The 18,533-nt window shown below is 40.6% G+C and overlaps 1 protein-coding gene across 4 annotated transcripts in view; it reads right to left on the reverse strand.

The window, feature by feature from the left end:
• LRRTM4 (leucine rich repeat transmembrane neuronal 4) overlaps nucleotides 1–1,168 on the reverse strand; it is a 944,170-nt gene extending 943,002 nt beyond the window's left edge. For 3 of the 4 annotated variants that reach the window (XM_045283913.1, XM_045283911.1, XM_045283914.1), the window contains exon 1: nucleotides 520–1,168. In XM_045283913.1, the coding sequence (XP_045139848.1) occupies nucleotides 520–523 (4 nt within the window). In that variant the 5' untranslated portion in view covers nucleotides 524–1,168. The remainder of the gene's footprint in view (nucleotides 1–519) is intronic. The other variant, XM_045283912.1, reaches the window with a different exon arrangement.
• Nucleotides 1,169–18,533: the final 17,365 nt, after the last annotated feature.

Below are 18,533 nucleotides of genomic sequence, written 5' to 3' on the forward strand. Positions count from 1 at the left end.
GTGGGAGGGGGGAGAGCCAGTTACACTTGAAAAAATAAGACTGGCGAATGACTACTGGACCTTTAGAAGCCGCGCTCGGGATACAGCTTCACAGATCAAACAACCCCCTGTGCAGCCCCAAATAAAGTAACGGCTTCACCCTGTCCACACGCAATAAAGTGCTAACAATCTTCCTGACGGGAGCCAGAAATACAAGCGTGGTTAATAATACCAAGAAACAGAAACAAACACAATATTTGTCTCCTGCTCAATTCCCTAGCTGTGGTTACACAGAAGGTAGAGACCGCCTTCAAGATCTTTCTCTGGAGTCTGTTTAACTCCATGTTATGGGTTTAAGGATTTAACATAATAGCAATAAAATACTGCAAAAGAGGAAAATGATATAATAGCAACTATAGTGAGAAGCTGCTGCTTTTTTGCCTGTTTCTCTTCTTTTGATCAGCTGCTGCCACCACCACGGAGGATAGGAAGCCAAGAGGACCAGAATTGCTAAGAAGGAAACAACAAAAGTTCACTTACCCATCCTTTGTCATCCAAAAACCTTCGCCCACCTCTCTCAGTTTTCTTCTTCCTTCACCCCTTGTGCTGAAGTCACCGCCACCTTCATGTCACAGTGCGGCTGTCATTCACACCATCCTGACCCCGCATGTGAGCTAGTCCCTCCATACAAACTTCCCCGGAGAGCGGAGAGCGCAGGCAAAAAACATTTACATATGTATTTAATAAAAACTGGCACCGGGTGGGATGGGGGGATAAGGAGAAAGATGCCGGGAAGGGGGTGGGGGGTGTCTCTAGGCTCTGAAGACCATTGTGAAATTCACCAGAGACCCGTCAGCAGTAATTGGCAATCTGTGGGAAATAGCTACTGCTCCTCTTGAAGGTAACCAACTTCTCTGTGAAAAGAGAGAGAAAAATCTTCAGAATACCTGGCATTCCTTATTGTGCTGGCTTTTGCCATTCCCAGAAAAAGCAATTCATCCTCTAGATTTTCAGTTCTTGCTTCAAGTAGGCCTCCTGTGCTGTGTGAGACCCCAGTTTAAAAGCTACGCAGGCTAGGTTTATCCATTTAGCCGGTCAGGTTTAAAGTGTTTTGTAGCTGTGCTGAGAGGCAGCCCTTGTCTAATTCAGAAGGCTTTCCAGAGACTGATGATGCTCAGAGCTTGTTGGTGCTAATGCTTGAGTTTGTGATACACTGAGTGCCCTCCGCTGGAGAAAACAGATTGCACATTAAAGACGGGAACAAGTGAGCCTGTCAGTGGTGTGCAGCCTTCCCTTCCTCTGAAAGGGGAATTAAAGGCACAGGATCACTTTTTTCCCCCTCTCTCTCACCACTAATCTAAATGATCACAGCTTTATGTCAAAAGGTTATTTTCAGTGATAGCAAATATTAAGTAAACATCTGCATCTGTAGTTATTCTGCATTCGTAGTTTGTTTTCATTTTATGTTTTAAGTTGCCTAAAGTTGATTTTTTTCTCCCTCCAATAAACGTCACAGGTCATTTATTTATTTGCATGTTGATTGATTGATTTTAGTGATATACATCATTTGCATTTTATTTTTGTTGAAATTTGATTTTTTTATTTACTTTTTTAAACCAAACCACATAAGGAAGCCATCATACTCAAGGGGGAAAAAATGATTTCATCACTTCTAAAGATAGTGGCAGAGTGGTGCGAGTTGGGCGGCTAACCATAAAGTCAGCAGTTTGAAGCCACTAGCTGCTCCTTGGGAGAATAACTGAGTTTTCTACTCCGGAAGGAGTTACAGTATCAGAAGTAACAGGAGCAATTCTACCCTGTCTTATAGGGTCACTTCAAATAAGAATCCACTTAAGGTCAGGGAATTTGGGTTGGGTTTTTGTTTTTTAAAGATAATTACATTGTTTAAAGTCAAATACTCATATTTCCAACTTATCAACTAGAATCTGCAATCTCAGGATATTTTTTGTAAAGTCTAGATCATTGCACTTTAGAAATTGTATAAGGCTTATACTATAATCCTTAGAACAGTATTAGAATAGTATTAAGGATAATAGCATTAATACTATTTTACTAAATGTACAACAAATCAGACAGACCTAGATAAGAGGATGTTTTCAAATTGACATCAATTATCCCAGTGACTTTCCTCAAAGTAGTCTTCATATAATTCATAGTATTTGTTATGAAATTTATTTACCTTAATGTGCAATTCAAGAAAATCTAAAACTATTAAAATATAAGAATTTTATTATGCGTCTCTATAATTTATGAAAGCTTGCTCAAAATTATGAGGAATGAAATGATAAAATACATAAGATGTATCTTAAAAAAAGAAAAAAGAAAACTTTCACTTTATTCGAACTTGTGCTTAACTTTGAAGAAATGTCAACAACGAAAACAAGTCCTCGCCTCTTTTGTTTTCTCCATTATCCTCTGAAAAATAGCAACTTTTGGTGCAATCCAGAATGAACTGAGCATACAGAGACAGTCTGCCAAGTAAAATATTAAATCTGTTGTAGCACGTGTGAGTTTCAATGGATTTTACTTAAGAATCTCAAATGTCCTTGAATTTCTGCAAATGAGTATATTTTGATATGTCCCTTGATTTTAGATTATCTGCCAAACTACTAGTTGTTTAATGGATCTTACCCTTCCAAAGGGGTTCTAGTAGAAGTGAATAAGCACCAGGCTCCTAACCTAAAGTACAGCAGTTCAAACTCACCAGTCTCTCCATGGGAGAATGTTGTGGCAATCTACTCCTGTAAAGATTTCCAGCCTCGGCAACACAATAGGGCGGTTCTACTCTGTGTAGGGTTGCTATGAGAGGCAATCAACCCCATGGAAAAGTGTTGGTTTTTTGTTTGTTTGTTTGTTTGTTTTATTTAACCTATGGAGTTCGGTTCTACTTTGTGGGACACAGGTCCACTTATGAGTTGAAATTGATTGAAAAGCAATGTTTGACTTTTAGTTGTGTATCATATAAAGGGAAAATATAACTAGACTCTTTTTTTTTTAATAGATCATCATAGGCAAGAAGTTGATGGGTAGTGTAAATAGGTAACTGCAAACTGAAAGGCTGAAATTGAGCCTTCAAAACCACCCACAGGTACCATGGAAAGAAGTTGGGACGGTAACCTGCTGCTGAAATGTTAAAGTGCAATCACCCAGTGAGTGTAGTTCTACTTTGCATATGTGGAGCCACTATTAGTCTGAATCTACTAGATGGCAACTAACAACAATGCCATATACAATTGTTTAATACCTAAAACTTCTTAAAGAACCAGAAGGGAGAGATACCCCAAATATAGCTCTGTGTGTTAAGAGATATCTAAATTTCTATTTTAGAAGTGTGTGCCATTTTATATAGTCCCTTTCCTTTCATTTGCTTGAATAAAAGACACAAGAACATTTATTGATAACAGTTTGGGGAAGCCCATGATATTATCTACATTTGTAATGTATGGACTGGCAAAAATGAAAGCTTTGCTTAAAGTATTAACATATAATAAATACACAAAAATGATATACATATAAGTGTTTTAGGGGATACAATACAAAGAACAACAAGCCCCATCTCAATATCTAATGGTAAGGGATTAATTAAGGGAATATTATATATTTTACATTTATAGACTAGACTGCATTCTTTCATTATTTTTTAAAATGTTTGTATTTACTGACAGAAAATGATGACAATAATGTATAAATTACATAGCTTGGGGACAAAATAAATATAGATATTACAGAAAGATGGTAAAAGGGAGTCTATTTCTGTACGTTGTTTTATCTGCATGAGGTAAAAATAAAATGTTAACAGATCATCCTGAGAGGTACATTTTGGATATATTTAATGTCATCTATGATTTTTCTTTTTTTAATCTATCTACATTTTATAAATTTTTTATATAATGAATATGTATTATATGTAAATATAGACACACTTATCTAGATATATATGTATATGTACATATATTTCTTTTTGTTGCATGAATAAAAGATATAAGATCATCTATTGATAGTAGTTTGTGGGCACCCATAATGCTACCCACATCTATAGTGTAATAACTGGCGAAAATGGCACCTTATTTTGCAGTATTAAGATCTAATAGATGTTTCATTCCAAAGGAGTTACTGGATCTTATGCAGAATTTGAAAGGTTATGATCAAAAGACTACTAAACCAAACTGAGAAAAAGCAGTTACTGGTTCCTTCAACACATTGTGAGGATATAACTGGATCAAGAGACTTGAGAGTGGCGGAAGATGTGTAGAACACTTCTTACTATTACTTGCCTTCTCCCATCTCTTATCCCTCCCATGTGAAAGAGATGTGTATAATTTTCAGCTTCTCACTTACTGCCATTGAATTGTTTCTAACTCATAGTGACCCTATAGGACAGGGGAGAATGAACTATCACTGTGGGTTTCTGAGACTTTAACTGTTTGAGAGAGTAGAAAGTCTCATCTTCCGCCTATGTAGGCCCTGGTGGCTTCCAACTGTTCACCTTGAGGTTGGCAGCCCAACATGCAACCAGTATGACACCAGGGCTCCCTCTCTTCAATTCCATTGTAGGGAAAGGAATTTCTAGAGACTACTTCAAGAACTGGGTGTGTGTTGTTTTCAGCAGTGAGCCTGACAATTGAAAGGGTCTGATTTCTGTTTGGAAAATCCAGAGAATTGAGGCCTGAGTTGTCAGAGCAGAGTAACTTAGTGCTGCAGTAGTTTTATTCCATTTGTCTCTATAAAAACAGGTACAATTGTTTTCCGTGAGAGAGAGAGTGGGTGTGTGGAAGAACAAGTCAAGGTAGAATTAGCAGGTCCCATCCGAATGGGACCTCCACCGAAGGAGTCTATGAGTACATTACCAAATAAAACAAAAACAAATAAAAGGGGTGGGTGGGGGGCAACCATAACAAAACAAACACACTAATCCACAGTGGCCAAGCACCAGACAATGAAGAAAACTATAGATTATTTTTTTATGATGGTACCTAATGGAACTAAGAGATTAAGAAATAACTTTAGACAATTGCTAGACACAGATGTTACAAATCCTACTTATTACAGTGTTAATCAAGCAATGTTTCCTGCATAGATCTGAAATAATATTTGTTAGATGCAGGAGGAGGTAAGTAAAAAGGGAAGAATTTAACTTGACTTCATATTTCACCTAGGTAACAGATGGCCCACTGCAACCGGTCTCACCTAAGGAGTAGGGGAGAGAAATTCCTAGCATACATGAAATATTTACTCCTGAATAATATCCAGATTTGACACCTCATTTACTGACTTGAGACTTCATGTATTACAACAAAGAGACTTTTTGTTACATCAAAGAGCACTGGATAATTTATTTTATTTTGATTTTTATTAAAACATTGTTTTATCGGGGATTCTAACTACTCTTGCTACAATCCATACACGGATTGCATCAGGCATGATTGTACATATGTTGCCTTCATTCTTTTCTAGACATTCACTTTCTATTGAGTCTTGATATCAGCTCCTCTTTATTTCACTCCCTCCCCCAAGCCCCCAAACCCTCATGTAACCTTGATAAATTATAAATTATTATTATTATTTTCATATCTCACACCAACTGCTGTCTCCCTTCACCCACATTTTCTGTGTTCTTACCCCTGGAGAGGAATGTATGGTTATGTGTCAATCATTGTGATCATTTCCCCCTTTCTCCATTCCTCTCCCTCTCTTCGCCCTACCCTTCTGGTATCACTCACAATTCCCACTCCTGTTCCTGGATTCTGTGTGTCATAAACTCATGTCTCTTATGTAAACCTGTGTACCTTCTCTGGTCTAGTCTGAATTGAGAAGCAGCACTGGTGTCATGATAGTGGGGTGTGAGGAAGCCTCAAGGAACCAGAGGAATATTGTGTGTTTCATCAATGCTTTATTGCACCCTGGTTGGCTCATCCCTTCCCTGTGGTCCCTCTGTGGGGGAATTGTTCCACTGTCTACAGATGGACTTTTAGTCTCTGCTCCAGCTCCCTTTATTCTTAACAACATGTTTTTGTTTGTTTTATTTTGTGTCTTCTGATGCCTATTACCCAATACCTATGTCTCCTCATGGTTAAACTGGCGGTGTGATTCTTCCATGTGGGCTTGTTGTTTCTCTGCTGAATGGCTGCTTATTTAACTTCAAGACCTTAAGGCCCCAGATGCTGTGTCTTTTAATAGCTAGGCACCATCCACCTCCTTCACCACATTTGCTTATGCACCCATTTTGTCTTCAGTGATTGTGTCATGAGGATGAGCATCTCAGAATGCCAATTCTTAGAACAAAATGTTCTTGAATTGAAGGAGGGTATGAGCAGAGGCCCAAAGTCCATCCACTACCTCAGTGTATTGCCATATAAATATATGTACATAGGCCAATGCTTCTATGTTTGTGGATCAATGTATTTTCGTATGTAGACACCTATGCCTATACCTGCATCCATTGCTTTGATTCCTAGGTCCTTCCTCTGTTTCCTTTTAACTTCCTCCTGCCTCATCATCACTTTCCTCCTATTTCTGCCTCTTAATACTTCCTTTTAGCTAGTTTGCTGTTGCTGCGACTCCCCCAGCATCTCTGTCTTCCTTGTTGACTCTAATTCCCCAGTTGCCTCCCTGTCTATGATGTGGCCTACACATCACACACTTCCCCCACCATTCTATCCCCCCAAGTCCCCCTGGGACCGTAGGTCCCACTGCTTTCTCCTTGGGCTTGCTTCCCATGCCTGTCTTCTATAAGTAGGCATATCAATAGACCAAACAAAAAGAAAACAAAAGATTGAAAATAATTCCAGAACTGTTCGCTGACCTTCAAGACTATCTCCCCACTGGTCATGGGGGGAAACAGGGAGCTTCCCCTCCTAGCGTGAAGTCCATTTGGGGGGGAGGCTCTTCAGGGGATTCATAGACCCTACTTTGTTTTGCTCCAGTTGCTGATCCGTTATGTTCCCTTCTTGATCCACCCCGCTGTAGGGCATTCAGACTACTGTGTAACCTCAGAATTGTCCTCTGTCACAGTCTGCTCCAGTAAGGGGACAATATGACATGAGCTGTCATCAGCCCCACAACCCCCTCTTTGTCCCAACAACTCCCCGCAGGGACATAGTGCTCAGGGCCTGGAGTGCCAGCATGGGGTCCAGACCTACTGTGCCTTTCTCTTCTTCCTTCCTGGTCTGCTTCCATGTGCCTGTGGTGTGGTGGCCCCTCTCCCCAACCTGCAGGATTAGTGTTGTCCCCTGTCACAATATTTCTAGGGAGGAGGTAAGTTTGGCTCTGATTGGGGCCTGCTCTGTAACCCTCTCTTTTCATGCATTCCTCCATGCGGCCACATGGCCCTCATGGTTTGGTGCACCATAGTAGGGTCTGCATGCCCACTCCCAATTCTGTGCAGACAAAACCAATACTCTCCCCCACTAGGTGGGTTACTGTCCTGCTCCCCGCATGTCATCATCTCACTTTTGTGCCCCCCCCCCTTTTCCTCCTCCTCCTCCTCCCCTTTCCCCTTCTTTGTGTTGGACCAACATGTACCTCCTTGGGTTTGATCTAACCTCCTCCTGTCTCCCTGTACCTCAAGCTGAATATTGTGAGATAGGTGGTTTCTCTTCTATACCTACTGTGCTAATTACACTTATCTTGGGGACGCATGCCGTACTTCTCCTTTTGTGATTGGCTGACCTCGCTTAGCATAATTTCTTCCAACTTTTCCTATGAAATGACCTGTTTCATGTGCTCATCCATGCTTTTTAGTGATGCATAGTACTCCATTGTGTATATATGCCAGATTTTACTGATCTACTGAGAAAAATTTAGGTTGTTCCAAACTCCTTGCAATTGTGAATTGCGCTGCAATAAATATTGGAGTGCAGATGACTGGTCGTGGTTTATTTCTTACCTCTTCTGGGCATATGGTCAGTAGAGGAATAGTTGGATCATAAGGTAGATCACTTTCTATTTCCTTTAAATATCACGAGATACATACCCACAAGACCACCACGAGTGGAGGAGAGCTCCTGTCTCACCACATCCCCTCCAACATTTGTTGCTCTCTGATTTTCTGATTCGGGTTAACCTCAAGGGTGTTATATGGTATCTCATGGTTGTTTTGATTTGCATCTCTCTCATGGCTAATTAACAGGAGCATTTTCTCATATGTTTATTGGCCATACGGGTCTCCTCCCTAGTGCAACTTCTTTTCAGTTCTCTTGCCCACTTCGTCAAGGGGTTAGCTGTTTTCCTCTTTTTGCAGGCCAGGAGGGTATTGTAGATTTTCATAATGGACCCTTTGTCTGTTGTGTCATTGCTAAAAATCCTCTCCAAATCTCTGGGTTACCTTGTAATCTTCTTGGTGAAATATTTTGATATACATAGGTTTTTTATACTTAGTAAATCCCACTTGTTGATTTCAGGTTCCCCTGTGTATATACCCTGCTCTATTGCAACTAGCCTCTGTATTTCTTGGGCCAAGATTCTTAGATTTATCCTGATTCCTTCACTGATGGTCCTGATAGTTTGGAGTTTTACTTCTAGGTCTGTGATCCACCTTGTGTTGTTCTTGTGCATGGGGTGTGGTAAACATCTTGTTTCATTTTTCTAAATGTGGATATCCATTGTTTTCAGCAGCACTTATTAAAGAGGGCATCCGACTCCCACTTGATGCTTTTGAGGCCCTTGTCGAAGATCAGTTGTCTATATGCTGATGATTTTATTTCTGGGTTTTCTGTTCTTTTCCATTGATTTGAGTATCCATCTTTATACCAGTACCACGTTGTTATGACCACTGTGTAGTAGGTGTTAAATCCAGGTAAAGTAAGCCCTCTGACTTTATTCTTCTTCTTGAGGAGTTTTCTGATAATTCTGGGCTTCTTCCCTTCCATACGAAATTGGTGGTCAGTTTTTCCAGTTCTTTGAAGAAGGTTGTTGGTATTTGAATCAGAATAGCATTAAACTTATAAAGTACCTTGGGTAAGATCAACATTTTTACTATATTGAGACTTCCATTCCAAGAGTATGGAACATTCTTTCATTTGTGGATTTCGCCTTTGGTTTCCTGTAGTAGGGTCTTGTAGTTTTCCATGTATAGGTCTTTTGTTGTTGTTGTTAAATATATCCCTAGATATTTCCATTTATCCTTGGCTATTGTGAGGGGTACTGCCTTCTTGATCTCCACTTCCATGGTCTAGTCTGATGTATATAGCAAACCAATTGACGTCTGTCTGTTGATCTTGTATCCTACCACTTGTCTGTATTTCTCTATTGCTCTCAGTACTCAGATTGTGGAGCTTTTGAGATTTTCAATGTATAGAATCATGTCATCTGCAAATAGTGATAATTTTACCTCCTCCTCTCTCAGATAGATGCCTTTAATGTCCTTCCGCTCTCTTGTGCTGTTTATCTAGGATCTCCAGTATGATATTGAATAGAAGTGGGGACAAGGGATAACCTTGTCGAGACCCCTTTTTCAGTGGATTGATTTTTGTCTTTTTTCCATTGACTATGATGTTGGCTGTTGGCTTTTCGTAGATAGCCTGTATTGACTTGAGGAATTGTCCTTCCATTCCTATGTTCTTTAGCATCTTAATTAGGAATGGGCATATGGTGTTGTCAAATGTTTTTTCTGTAGCTATCGATACTATCATGTGATTCTTATAATTTTTCTAATCAATGTGGTGTATAATATTGATGGATTTACAGATGTTCAATCATCCTTGAATCCTTAGGATGAATCCTACCTGATCATAGTGGATGATATGTCTTATATTCTTTTGTATTCTATTGGCCAATATCTTGTTAAGGATTTTTGCATCTATGTTCATTAATAATATCGGTCTGTAGTTCTCTTCCTGTGGGATCCTTGGCCTGTTTGGGGATCAAAGCTATACTGGCTTTGTAAAATGAGTTTGGGAGTTGCCATCCTTTCTACACTCTGGACTACTTTGTGGCGGATCGGTGTTAGCTTTTCCCTGAATGCTTGGTAGAATTCTCCCGTGAAGCCGTCTGGTCTGGATTTCTTTTTTATGTTTGTTTGTTTTGTTTGGTACTTCTTGATAACCATGTCTATTTCTTCTTTTGCTATGGGTTTGTTTAGATTCTTGACCTCTATCTGGGATAGTCTAGGGAGGGATTGTTTTCCCAAGTATTTATCCATGTTTTCCACATTGTTGAATTCATTAGAGTAGAAACTTTCATAGTACTTTGTGATTACAGTTTTAGTCATATTGGGGTCTGTTGTGATTCCCCCTGCTTCATGCCACATCCTGGTTATTGCTGTTTCCTCTTTCCTTTTTTTGACTGGGTTTGCCAGGAGTCTGTTGATTCTGTTGAATCCTTTCAAAGAACCAGCTTTTTGCTGCATTAATCTTTTGAATAGTTCTCTTGTCTTCCCACTGGTTTAACTCTGCCCTGATTTTTATTATTTCTTTTCTTTTACTATCGGAGGGGTTGTTCTGTTGACTCTGTTCTTGTTGCTGGAGGTTTTGTGAAAGCATATCAGTCCTAAGTCTCTCTTCCTTGTTCATCCATGTACTTATTGCTATCAAGCTACCTCTGATAACTGCTTTTACAGTATTCCATAAGTTTTTGATATGTAGAATTCTCATTCTAATTAGTTTCTAGAAACTTCTGAGACTCCTCCCTAATCTGGGCCAGTACCGACTCATGTCTCAGAAGATCATTATTCATCCTCCAATTGTTTCCCCTTGTTTTCTGGGTCATCCTTTTATTGATCTCCAGATTTATGGTCTGGTGATCTGAGAGGAACGTCTGAGTAATCTCTATGTGCTTAAATTTACTCAGGCTCAACATGTGGCCCACCATGTGGTCTATTTTCAATAATGAGCCATGTGGACTTGAGAGGGATATGAACATTTTTGTGTTTGGATGGAAAGATCCAGTTTGGATATCACATCCAGTTGCCTAGTTGTAGTGTTTAGCTCTATAACCTTTCTGATGAGCTTCCTTGGCAGTGATATATCTTTCTCTGATAGCGTTGTATTAAAGAACCTGTGATTTCTTTTTTCATGTTTTGAATAATTTGTTTGACAAATGTTGTGGGTCTATTGTTAGGCACATATATATTCATTATGCTCACTGGTTCCTGGTTAACTGATCCTTAGAGCCTTATATTGTGCCCCTCCTTATCTCTTTTTATGGTTTGAACCTTGGAGTCAATTTTGCCAGAGATTAGGATTTCAAACAGTGCTTTTTAAAATTTGCCATCTGCCTGGTATATTTTCCACCAGCCTTTAATTCTTAGTTTAATTTTGTCTGAGAGCTTAAGATTGAGTGGGTTATGTTTCCCAAGCCAGTCTGCAAGCCTTTTTATTTTGGTGTAGGAATTGAGACCCTTGACATTTAGAGCTATTATGATTTGTGGATTCATTGCTGTCATCTTCCCTTTATATCATTGTGCTGTGTGTCTTTGTGGGGGGCTTCTTTATTGCCTTCTTTTCTCTATGAGCCCATATTATCTTGGTGATTGTTATCAGCACATTGACTTTTGGGTGGATTTGGGCTACATGATTTTCTCCTACTTGTGCTTAGCAGATGTTGGTCTTCTGGCCATAGTGAGTTGGCAAGGGTCTTCTGCAGAGATGGGTGTCTCACAGTGTATTCTTTGCATTCTTCCTTATCTTGAAAGATCCTTATCTCTCCTTCTATCTTAATAGATAATTTGGCAGGTAGATGATTTTCTTGGGCAGGTAATTTTTTTTCTTGCAGAATTTGGAAGATGCTATTCCACTCTCTCCTCCTCTTCATTGTTTCTGCTGATAGGTCTAAGCATATTCTTATATGAGAACCATTGTATGTGACTGTCTTCCTTTTTTTTGCTGCTCTTAGAATTTTCTCTTTTTCCTCGAAATTGGATACTTTAACTCATATACCTTGATGAGTTCTTCTTGATGTTTAGTCTAATTGGTGTCCTCTCTGCTTCCAGTATGAGTATCAGATTCTCATTCATTAAAGTGAGTAAGTTTGCTGCCAGAAATTCCCTTGCTACTTTATCTGTCGACTTCTTCGCTGTGTCTTGTTTCGGCAGGCCCATAATTCAGAGGTTGTCCATCTTCATAGCACCTGTGATTGATCTCAGGTTTGCTTCTGTCTCTTTTATTATCTTGTTCGACTGTCTTTCTCATTTGCTGAAGTCTGCCTGATTGTCTTCAAGACCATTGATATGATTCTCAGCGTTCTCTAGTCTGTTTGTGAGATCTGTTCTGTCATTGCATCCTTATTCTGCATAGCTTCTCTCATCTCAAAGAAATCTTCTGATTGTGTGTGTGTGTGTGCAGCAAATCCACATCTGATTCCTCTATGAGCACCATGAGATCTGCTGTAGTGATTTGTCTTTCTTGTTTTCTTGTTGGGAGTAATGTGGTATGCTATTGTTCACATGATGATTTCATAAAGCTGGGTGCCATATTTCTGGGAGAACAAGGGGCCCTGTGCTCTTTCTCTGTGTGAGTGGCAAAGGTATTTTCAAGAGCTGCCTGTGGCCTACTATGGGGGTGGGTTGGACTGCTGTGTGGGCAGATGCTGTGGCAACTCAGTGGTCGATGGTACAAGGAGCCTCAGAGACTGAATTGACGCTGGTGACTATATGTGTGCACCTGGGCTTGGTTGACCTGGGCTGTTAGGGCACAATTTTTCAGGTTTTAATATTTTTTTTTAAATTTAAAGCCACCTAATAGACAAAAATGGCAGGGGAGGCCTCGCTGCCATCGGAGGGGATGCTGAGTGAAGGTGGGAACAATCCCACTGTCACTGGTGCAGGTGCCATGGGAAAGCCTCCCCAGGGTGGAGCTTGCGGGCACCAGTGGGGGCAGCTGTGAATAAAACAGTGGGACTTCTGGATAGCTCCAGATACACCAATAGGGCTGTGGGGGCCAATGGGAAGGTGGAGGCTGAATTAGGGTCTAGGGTGGTGTGACCAGCATGAGTCAGGGAACTCCCAGGACCAGGTCACTGATCTGCTGGGTTCTGGAGCTAGGCTAGATTTAAGGAAAGGATGCCCTCTGTACCAGGGATGTGCGTTCCACTGTTCTGCTCGCTTGGGCTTGGAGAGACCAGGGCAGTGATGATCCACACTGCCGGGGAGGTAGTATGCACAGTGCTGCACTGCACCACATGGGATGGGAGTGCTGGGGGCAGCTAGGAACCATGGAAGTGGCAGGAGCCATGCCCCATTGACACGGCAGATGTGGCCACACAGGGGTGGAAGTGTCCTAGGTACTGGTGTGGGGAGCCCCCACAGCCACAGATGATCAAACTTACTACAGGTCATTGCCTGTGGCCCTGGTTGGCTGTTACAAGGGACCAGAGCTTGGTGGCAGAATGGCTGCCTCAGGGAAAGGTTGGAACCATGGGAAAAGGCAGCAGCTCCCCCAGGGGGGTGCCTTGAGGGGACATCTGCTTTGTGGTGGTCAAGTCATGGCTTTAGGGAACTCAACAAGTAAGCCACCCAGCTCCTGGGGTGGCGAACAAGCCAGGGAGTGGAGGTGGGGCACTGACAGGTGCTGACAGCATAGCTGACAGGAAATCCTGGTATAAGGAGGACACAGATCTCCAGAGCTTTGGAGCAAAGCATATGCAGGGTAGGGCTGCCTCCTGGTCAGGGGGGGCACCTTGTGTCTTCATGGGAACTTTTCCACTCACCAAAGTCTTCTCATTGACTTTTTGGACACCATGCTCACCGATCTTTGTGGAACTCACTTATGGGCTGCTTACCTGAGCACCATCGTGAAGCTCTTCCTCGGATAATTCTGATTACTAGCTTTAACTTAGACTGGTAGAAGTATTTATACTAGGGAATTCAGTGCACTATAATCAGGGTACCATTTATTAATTTTTGAATGCCTACTCTTATGACAGTGCTTTGTATCTATCATGACAACGTTGTAGCCAGCGCAAACATGGAGAATTTTTCCTCCAGTATTTGAAAACTGTGATTTGATTGAGCAAACAATCCCCTTACATTATTAATAAGTAAAGGGAATTAGAGCACACAGCTTCCTTTTATTCTTGGGTGCATTCCTCAGCACCTCTCTGGTGATCCAGGAGGCTGAGGAGCAGTTCGCCTGTAGGAAAAACGGGTCAATGAAACAGGAACACACCCAACAAATAGGGAAGAGTGACTTCTGGGGAGTTTCCCCTCAAGATTTATAAAGTTGTTATGCATTGAATTGTGCCCCCTCCTGGTCCCAATATGTGTTGAAATCCTAACCATTTATCGGTGGATGTAACCTCCCTTTGGGAATATGGCTTTTCTTTGTTATGTTAATGGAGTCCTGAAAGTGTAGGGTATGTCCTAAACCTAATTGCTTCTGGGTTATAATAAGAGCAGATTAGACAAAGAAGCAAGCAGAAATAGAGTGGAGAAGGTGGTGTGTGTGGGATAGACTCCATGTGAAAATGGCAAGTAACCAAGGATGCCTGAGCTAGAAAATATGGCACAGAAAAGAATCTATCCCCTCAAGTCAGCACAGTAAGAGACTTCCCGTACAGAATTTGGACTTCTAGTATCTTGACCTGTGACAAATAATTTCCGGTTTTTAAATCTAATAAATTGTGGTATTTCTGTTAAAGCAGAGCTAGATTACTAAGCTAGATGCACATACATATGCAACCTATGAAAGGGGCCACAGCTATGTGCCTGTTTTGCTTACTAGAAATCTTGGTGGCATAATGGTTATACTGTGGGCTGCTAACCACAATACAGGAGTTTGAAGCCACCACCCAACCCATGGAAGAAAGATGAGGCATTTTACTCCCATAAAGAAACTCACAGGGAAAGTTCTCATCTGTCCTACTGGGTAGCTATGTGTCAAAACGGATTCAATCAGTGGCAATGAGTTTCGTTTTGATTTGGTATGCTTACCATTTAATGTTGCAAAAAATATGTGTTCAATAAAATGTTAAGTGAATCTCTTAATCAAATCAACTGGTAACTACTGTTCAATAATCAACACCCAAATCAATCATTTGTGAGTTATAGATATTAACGTCTCTCTTAATACCTTTGTTCTTTCCTAAAATATTGTTTTTCCTAATTAAACTGTTATCACTTAAGAAATGTAAAGTTACAAATGATAAAACATACCCCAAACGATTAAAAGAAAATGGAAAACCATTTTGCTAATGCAAGTGAAAATTTCATAAGTGTTGCTTGATCTTAAAATCAAATGTGTCTACATTTCCTTACTTCATTTCTGAGGTCTGCTTTAAAATGTGCTATTTCTATTCTAATTCTAGTTCCAAGATACTTCCAATATCTCCAGCACCGTGTATACTAGTCCTCAAGGTCCAATTATCATTGCATTGTATCCAGGGGTCTTACTTATTTAAATTTCAATTCATTTTTTTTACTTCTTTTTGATTTAACACTCTCTTTTTTAAATCATTTTTTTAGGGGCTCATACAACTCTTATAACAATACATACATATATTAATTGTGTAAAGCACATTTGTACATTCATTGCCCCCATCATTCTCAAAACATTTGCTCTCCACTTAAGCCCCTAGCATCAGGTCCTCATATTTTTCCCCTCTCTCCCCACTCCCCCTCCCTCATGAGTCCTTGATAATTTATGTTATTATTTTGTCATATCTTGCCCTGTACGATGTCTCCCTTCATCCACTTTTCTGTTGTCCGTCCCCCAGGGAGGAGGTCACATGTAGATCCTTGTAATCAGTTCCCCCTTTCCAAACCACTCTCCCTCTACGCTCTCAGTATCACCACTTACACCACTGGTCCTGAAGGTATCATCCGCCCTGGATTCCCTGTGTTTCCAGTTCCTATCTGTACCAGTGTACATCCTCTGCTCTAGCCAGACTTGCAAGGTAGAATTTGGATCATGATAGTGTGGGGAGGGGGTGGGGGGAGGAAGCATTTAGAAACTAGAGGAAAGTTGTATTTTTCATCGTTGCTACATCGCACCCTGACTGGCTCGTCTCCTCCCTGAGACCCCTCTGCAAGGGGATGTCCAGTGGCCTACAAATGGGCTATGGGTCTCCACTCCATACACCCCCCTCATTCACTATGGTAAGATTTTTGTTCTGTTGATGCCTTATACCTGATCCCTTCAACACCTCATGATCGCACAGGCTGGTGTGCTTCTTCCATGTGGGCTTTGTTGCTTCAGAGCTAGATGGCCGCTTGTTTACCTTCCACCCTTTAAATTTCAATTCTTGAATTACAGAAATAAGGAACATATTACAAATGCACACCCTTATTTATTGCAAACTTATTACAATAGCAAAACCAGAAACAATCTGAATGAATTGTTGAATGATCGTCGTGTCCATGGCAGAGACCTCTGGCTGGTTTTCTCATAGACTCTATTTCTACCCTAGTTGTGGTGTTAAGAACACCTTCAAACATCCATATGGACTTATACTGAGGAGAAAAATAAGGTGTATGTCTCTTCCAAGGTGTATCCATTCTTCTAGCCGTGAGCATTTAGATTATTTCTGGTTATTGCTATTGTAAAGAGTATTGTGATAAACATGGATGTGCATTTGTAATATGTTCTTCATTCCTGTCATATATGCCCAATAGTGTGATTACTGGGTCCCGGTAATTATTTACCATACTACTTTCCCACAGTGGTTGTACTATTTTACAATCCCACCAGCAGTGTTTGAGGATACCAATTCTCCACATTCTCTGTAGCAATTTATTTTAAAAAACTCTGCCAACAATCCTGGAGGGAGGTGGTATCATCACTGTTTCAGTTTTCATCTCTTGGATGTCTAGTGTTCACAAACCTTTCTTGAGAGCAGAGTTTTATTGAAAGATCAATTGGCAAATCAGGAGACACACTAACACCCAGTGAAGGACTTATAAAAGTATTGAGGTTCAAAATTATAAAAAGTGTGCATAGCTTTATTGGATGTAGAAGCAAAGAGCTTCTCACAATTATAAGGGAGCATACGTCAAAAAATTACACCCACCAAACACATAACTCATACTGAAACAGATTAAGGGATTTAAAAACCGAGTCTTTTTCCTGCTGAGATGATGGTGGTTTCAAACTGCCAACCACACGGATCAGAGTCCGATGCTTAACCACTAAACCACCAGAGCTCATACCAATAGTGGTATAGGAAGAGTAAAATTGCTCCCTATGATTTCCAAGGCTGTAAATCTTGGAAAGAAAGCCCCTCCTTTCTCCAGTGCTGGTTCCAACTCCTGACTTGTAGTTAGTAGCCCAATACACAAATATATATGCCACCAGGTTACTGGAAGTTACAAGAGGTTTGCTAAACTACAATCCTTATTTTCTGTTTCATAATCCCCTGGGACAAGTTGACCAAGTCATTCATCTTAAATCAATCCAATCAAACATGCTCATTGAAAATAATTTAACAAACAATTCCTGACACTTGATTCTAAGCTAAACTCTTGTGCCTTGCTCATTTGTGCTACAAAACAAGTATACCTTTACAAGAAGTTTAACTGTCTTTTCAGAGCAATAGAAGCAGAAAGTTTAGGCCAATCTGCCTGGATTTCAAAAGATATAGCATTTGGGGTCTTACCGGTATGATTGCTGAAGAGCAATGGGTGCATAAAAAAATGTGGTGAAGAAAGCTGACGGTGCGCAGCTATCAAAAGATCTAGTGTCTGGGGTCTTTAAGGCTTGAAGATAAACAAGCAGCCATCGAGTTCAGAAGCAACAAAGCCCACATGGAAGAAGCACACCAGCTTGTGTGACCATGAGGTGTCGAAGGTATCAGGCATCAAAGAACAAAAAATCATACCATTGTAAATGAGGGACCCAAAGCCCATCTGTAGGTAACGGGACATCCCCTTTCAGAAGGGTGGCAGGAAGGAGACAAGCCAGTCAGTGTACAGTGTAGCAACAATGAAACATATAACTTTCCTCTAATTCTTAAATGCTCCCTGCCCCCCCACTATCATGATCCAAATACTACCTTACAAATCTGGCTATACCAGAGGATATACACTGGTATAGCTCAGAACCAAAAACACAAGCAATCCAGGAAAAATGATTCCTTCAGGACAAGTGGTGAGAGTGGTGATACCAGAGTGTGGAGGAAAGGTAGAGTAGAAAGGGGGATGCAATTAAAAGGATCTACATATAACCTCCTCCCTGGGGGACAGACAACAGAAAAGTGGGTGAAGGGAGGGAGATGACGGACAATGTAAGACATGACAAAATAATAATAATTTATAAATTATCAAGGGTTCATGAGAGAGGGGCAAGCAGGGAGGGAAGAGGGAAAACGAGGAGCTGATACCAAGGGCTTAAGTGGAGAGCAAATGTTTTAAGAATAATGATGGCAACGAATATACAAATGTGCCTCACATAATGGATGGATGGATGGATTGTGATAAGAGCCATATGAGCCCCCAATCAAATTATTTTTTTAAGTGAAGTTTAATTTAGATCACTAGCAACCATTTTAGTTATGTCATTTATATAATTCTCAGTTCATGAAACTCTCCCTATTATATATAAAATATCACTAGAACTCACAAATGTCATTAAAAGAAAAAAAAACCCACCACATTAATACAGTGTGCC

The sequence above is a fragment of the Echinops telfairi genome, unplaced genomic scaffold (assembly GCF_000313985.2).
Source record: "Echinops telfairi isolate 266 unplaced genomic scaffold, ASM31398v2 ScPeMD7_7467;HRSCAF=8505_1, whole genome shotgun sequence".
Taxonomy (NCBI): domain Eukaryota; kingdom Metazoa; phylum Chordata; class Mammalia; order Afrosoricida; family Tenrecidae; genus Echinops; species Echinops telfairi.